Here is a 6233-nt window from a genome sequence, read left to right as displayed (position 1 = left end):
GCAAACAACCCACTAGTTGTCATCACTTAACTGGTCAAATGTTGTATGCTGTTGTTTGTGACATCACCTTTTTACCCGCCCACTTGAAACCAGCAAGAGCTCAGACAAAAACACAAATACAGAAGATTTCTCCTTGGATATAACCAAAACTGTTCTCTGGCAGTTAACTGCATTTTTCCCCTTGCCATTATACAGTTGCTGTGAAAAATCTGTGCCTACAGCTGAAAAGAAAATATATATATATTTTTTTGCATAATATCATCATTAAAATAAAAGAGAAATCTGTGAAAAATGCACATATTCATGCTTATAAAATAGCTGATGGCAAATTGACTCATTTCTAAAAGCTTTATATAGTTTCCGTACAGAAGGGTAATGGTTGTGGACGGGGATGGTAAACAACTAGATGGAGCTGAAGGCTGGCGGACTTTGGATGAGTGTGTTTATCAGTCTCTTATCACAGCAAGCCACTACTTCGTCTTTGTTTCCTCGAACCTCCATCAAAAATTACAAGTTGAGTAGGGTTTCTTGTAAGAATATGCCGTTTTAGGTTGATAGTGACAGTGAATAATGTGCTGCAGAGTCATACACCAGCTGGATAACAATCCATCACCAGTAATGGCAATTCTTAAGCCTCCTTGACAGGTGGAAGGTGTAATGAATTACTGAGGAGATATCAGAACTTGACAGATAAAAGGAACCTCAACTGAATTAATGCTCTACGATTCTTTTTTATTTTTTATAAATGCGTCTTTTAAAGAGTTTATATTTTGGTTACAGCGGAGACTGACAACATCATTATAAAAGAAACAGCAGGAATTAGAGAAATAAGATGTTATTTGGTGTGTGTGTGTGTGTATGATCATAATGTGATGAATGGCTAAGGGTTAAATCAGAGTCGGAACAACTTAATTTTCTGACACTGGGACTTTTGTAGATATGAGGTATCATCAGTGGTAAAAGAAGTACTCAGATCTCCACAGTACAGAAACACTCTGTTACCAGTCTTTTACTTCAGCAAAGTACAATAGTTTTAGCATAATACGTAAAGTATCACAAGTAAAAGTATTTATAATGATGAGAGAGAAAGGCCCATTTCAGAATAATGTACATTACAGTATATCATTGGATTCAAATTATTGACGCATTAATGTGTACATCACTTTAATGTTGCAGCGTGGAGCTAATTTCAATTACTACATACTGCTAGCTAGCTTCAATGAAGTCTTATGATGCAGAGTCTAAAGTGGAAATATAATTTATTTGTTGATTATACTTTGTATTATTGATCTGGTTCTGCAAAGTCACTTGTAACTAAATTAAAAATAATCAATGTAGAGTCAAAAGTACAATATTTGTCTTTGAATTGTAATGAAGGAGAAATATAAAGTAGCAGAAAATGAAAAGTACAAGTGCATCAAAAAAGTTACTTATTCCCCACAGTGTATTATAATGAGGCTGATCTGCCTTTAAAACCAGATAGTTGTTATAGTTAGTATAGTTATAGTTGATATACTGTACGTTGTAACATTTTGTTGCAATACTAACAGGGAAAGACTTGATGTTCCACTGCACCACGCTCTTCTCGGGCACCCACTTGGCGCTGCCTGTGCTGGTCTTGAACTTGGGTGAGTCAGCATCACTCGGCACTGGCACCAGAATGGACACATTGTTGGCAGTGGACCGGCTCTTAAACTGACTCTGAGCCTGGGGAGGGTGACAGAGGACCGAGTTCAAATGTCATCTGACACCTTTACAATAAACAAAAGAGCATGCACATCCAAATTCAAAATCGAGGAGGTCTTAACGATTACGCACACTGTAGTCTATATCCACATCAGCTAAACTTCCGGGATTGCTCCGGTGCAGCAGGAAATTCCGCCGGATGCATGTGTTTTCACACATGTCCGTTTCCTTCCGCTTTCTTTGTGGTGGAATTTTAAACCCAGGTCAATTCACTATGGTAACTGCTCATCAGACACAGCTAGCTAGACTATCTGGCCAATCTGAGTTTTCTCTAGCACGACTAAAAATAACTTTTGAACGTACACGTTTCACCAAAACAAGTTCCTTCCCAAGGCTATTTTGCAGCAGCTCTGTACGGAGCTTAGCGCCGCCCCACGATTTGATTGGTTTAAAGAAATGCCAATAAACCGGAGCATGTTTTTCTCCCATCCCGGCATGCTGTGTTGACTAGCCAGACCCTCTTCTTCAGTGTTGTGAAGGACGGCCTGGCAAAGCGAGACTATGCACACTGTGGCTTGTTATATTGAGTCTGTATGGCCATCAATGCCTCAAACAGATGGTATGTGGTAATCCACCTGAGAAGTATGCTTCATAAATACTAAAGAAGCAAAGGGACAAGATGAGTGGATTGGGACATGGTATTCTGTGTGTGTGTGTGTGTGTGTGTGTGTGTGTGTGTGTGTGTGTGTTTATGTATCACTCATCCTTACCTTCACCTTGATCTCCACGCGGCTGTGAGAGAACTTCTCAATCACGCTCTCAATCCATATGAGAGGCTTCACCTGTCGGAGACAGAGAAAGTAAAATAGGTCAGAGGGGCAAGCACAGAGCTGAAGTGCCTCACTACAACACACATCAGCGGAGTGACACAGTGGACAGGGGGGAGAGAGATTGTGTTTGTACAAGGGAGACAATAACTGCTTCGACAGCTCGCAGTTCAAATAGATTTCAGGCTTTCTTAAGTACCTTCTGGTTCGTTGGACAGGGTGAGTGGCAACATGTGGCTGAGCAGACAAACGGGACTGCCGTTTGTCTTGAAACATATTAGTTGTCATAGTAGCTGGGCGTTAATCTTAGTTTCTAGTTGGGCTGCCCACTTTATTATCTTTGGAGACTAATTGTGTCAGTACATCTGACACCCTGTTATTGACACCCTGTGGACATAATGTCACAGGACTATCAGTGTAACAACTTGATTGTGTATTGTGTGTTCTGTTATGACATAGTTCATTACTGTGATATTTCTGTTTTTCTCTGTTGATCTAGAAAGGACACATGTTCTGCACAGCCTTCTAGTAAGGTACAGGGAACCTTTGAAGCTGAAAGACTGATGCTGATATGAGACATATCAGATATGATAGTCTTTCAAAGATATTTTGCAGTTTAACAATAAACGTTATCAATAATGACAGCAACAGCAAATAGAATATAGCACATTTTGAACATTAAACTTCACCGGGAGGTTAAATCAAAAGGGTACGGAAAAACACAAGCAAAATAACAAAAACATTTTCAAAATTAAATTAGAAAAATAAGAATCTAAAATACATGCTAAAGATATAGTTACCTATTTCCCAACATATACGTCAATATCTGTGATAAGACAATATCAGCAATTATCTACCAAATTTCTACAACATAAAAGTCTTAAGACATACCGTGTTCTTGTTGTGTGCGAAAAAGATGAGATAAAAGAATGAACTTTCTAGGTTGTGATGGTAACTGTGTACACACCTTACTGTGAGACAAATGAGAAGTGTGCTCTTGGTGTTGCTGGTATGCAGGTGGTGTGGGTGTGTGTGTGTTTGTGTGTTAGTGTGTGTTAAAGAGAGAAGTTTGTTTGTGTCTCCTACTCACTGTAGTGTTGAGGCGGTAGGACATGAGCTCGCTCTCCCCGTCGGGGGGGATGAAAGAGATGGTGCGGTCGTTCTCGAAGCGTGACAGACGGACACACTGATGAAACTTCACATCCTCTAGCTCGACTGTCTTACTCTTCTCTCCTGACACACACACACACACACACACACACACACACACACACACACACACACACACACACACACACACACACAAACACACACACACACAAACACACACACACACACACACACACAAGATTGAGAACCTTCCACGCAGCCTTGGGGAAATCAAGGTCAAAACATTCAACGCACACACACGGTACGCGCAGTGTGCTAACAAATCCATCTGCCCCGTTCTTGTCCCCCACTGAACAGTTATTTAGCTGCTACACAACAAACACACCAACACAAACAAATATACACAGTGTGCCTTCAACCCCCTGCCATAATATTCTCCCCCACTGAAGCACATTCAACTGCCTCACAAATACCTCCACACCTGCACTTACACACACGCATACACAACAAAGTAAACAAATATTGTAGAATAATCAGTTTTCTAGCTTTTAGAAAAACACTTCTGAGAAAAACACTTATTCTGTCGTTAAGAGGCGGTTGTTTTTTTCTGCCAAGTAAAAAACACAATTTACTTTGTTGTCAAAAGCTTCTGAGTTACTGTTTGTGAAATGAATCCGCCTACAACACTAACGCAGGTCTTTTATTATGGTCTCGTTTCGTGAAATACGCCTACAGGAAAGTCTTAAAGCCAATGGGAGATGTCACACTGTTTTTCACCACTATATCATTAGTAATATGACTGCCACAACCCTTTATCAGTTGATGTGTTTAAAACCTGACAGACACAGATCGCCACAGAGGGAGATATTAATCCTGAGTTAATTTTTTTTTTTTTAAACATTGGGAAATACAATAAATTTGAATATCTGGCTAGATAAACAAATGATTAATTTCTGTTAATAGACTCATCCAGATAGCACTGGAGAATAATTGTGAGTATGGTTACCAGAGTATATGTAACGGAGTTAAAAATGTATTTTATTAATTCTAATTGCCAATCTATATTGATTTAATTTAAATATCAGTTAAGGTTTTGTTTGATATTTGTGAATTTCATCTTATTGAGTGCAATCCATTTATCACATCACTATGTTTCCTGCAGAGTTGTGTTAGTGCATTGCGCCTTTTTGTACCTCTGTGTGCCGTAGCTCCCGGTTTCCCCCTCACAATAACGTCTGGATTGCTGAGGGAGGGTGTGTGTAAATTCCGCTGCGCTATTTTATTGTTTTCTTTGAAGATTGTGTTGTGACCCTCAACATTTAACTTGCAAAGTTAATACCATGTTAACTAATTGCTTTGTGCCATTTTTATGGTTAATGTAACTGGTAATGACGCATTGTCTAACTTTCTTTTCGCGCCGTTTTTGCGCGCTTGTATATGTAAATAACGGAGGACATTAGGTGTGTGAATTCTGTGTGTGTGATGTTTAGGTGCAGAGCTGTTAACCTGGAAACAGACCACTGACGTGTTGTTGTCTCGCGGTGTGTGTGTGTCTTTGAGGATGTATTATGTGCTATTACTGTGTTTACTTGTCATTGAGGTTGTCAGAGTGTGGAGCGTTGCTTCTCATATAAACTGTTTTAGCTCAGAAGGTTTCTCAAAAACGTCTTGAATGCGAGGTGCAGATGCTGTTAACACTGGAACAGACCACTGCGTGATGTTGTCTTCTGCAGAAAAATAAATTCCAGGAAAAACGTCAATTGAAATGGTCCTCTTTCATTCCCTGTCCACATCCGTCACATATAGTTAGTGACCAATTAAGCAGAGCTATATAACCTTTATCTTACCAACAACTCTACAGGAGTACTAGAGGCTGCTATAGACAAAAAGTCAGCAGATTGTGTCAGCTACATCACTTTTCTCCATTAAAAGAATTAGACTTCTCCAGACAATTCCTCTCAAGGGTGGAGCGAGAGTGTAGCGCTGTTGCCAGAGGCAGTAAAAAGCACGACCTCCTTAACTGTGGCATCTGGAGCCTGCTGGAGGAAGCCCGATGTTCTCCTCCTCTGTGGATAATGGAGGGTGCTGAGTGGTGGAAAACTGCTGTAAATGACTGTGGGCCTTCAACCTAATCCCCTATTCAACTAGTCAGCTTAAAGTAAACCCCACCTGGATGCAACCCTGGACCAGCACTGTCAGAGACGAGGTGAGGTGAGGTAAGTGCTAAATTAAATCGTGATGAAACCGAGGGTGTCTGGATCGGAACAGAAAGTTACAAACGTAATATCAACATTAAAGTAACGAATGAAATTAAAATCTTGGTATTGACCTTTTGTAATAAAAACTCTAGTGAAAAAAAAACTAGGTGACTAAACTATGTGAAGTTAATGAAGAAAAAAAAAGGGGAAATAAAAAACACCAATTATAAATCAACAGTCAATATTATCAAAATGTTTGTCTTATCCAAACTCCTATCCTGTTTTTAGCAAACATCTTTCCTCCATCTCACAAAATGATACTTAAATTAAATAAGCACAATTTAAACTTGTTTTGGGTTACTAGAGATGTAAAAAAAAGAGAATCATGTATGAAAGCAACACATATGGGGGG

The 6233-nt window shown here is 39.5% G+C and overlaps 1 protein-coding gene across 1 annotated transcript in view; it reads right to left on the bottom strand.

Moving 5' to 3' along the window:
• Positions 1-6233, bottom strand: part of ap1m3 (adaptor related protein complex 1 subunit mu 3) — a 36637-nt gene that overhangs the window by 5926 nt on the left and 24478 nt on the right. Inside the window, exons 7-9 of the mRNA XM_032525418.1 lie at positions 3604-3746; positions 2457-2528; positions 1549-1707 (exon numbers count right to left, since the gene is read on the bottom strand). Coding sequence (XP_032381309.1) covers positions 1549-1707; positions 2457-2528; positions 3604-3746 — 374 coding nt within the window. The remainder of the gene's footprint in view (positions 1-1548; positions 1708-2456; positions 2529-3603; positions 3747-6233) is intronic.

Source organism: Etheostoma spectabile, chromosome 9, assembly GCF_008692095.1.
Source record: "Etheostoma spectabile isolate EspeVRDwgs_2016 chromosome 9, UIUC_Espe_1.0, whole genome shotgun sequence".
In the NCBI taxonomy this organism is placed as follows: domain Eukaryota; kingdom Metazoa; phylum Chordata; class Actinopteri; order Perciformes; family Percidae; genus Etheostoma; species Etheostoma spectabile.
The sequence above is the reverse complement of the archived record's forward strand: the minus strand, read 5'-3'. Positions and strand labels throughout refer to the sequence as shown.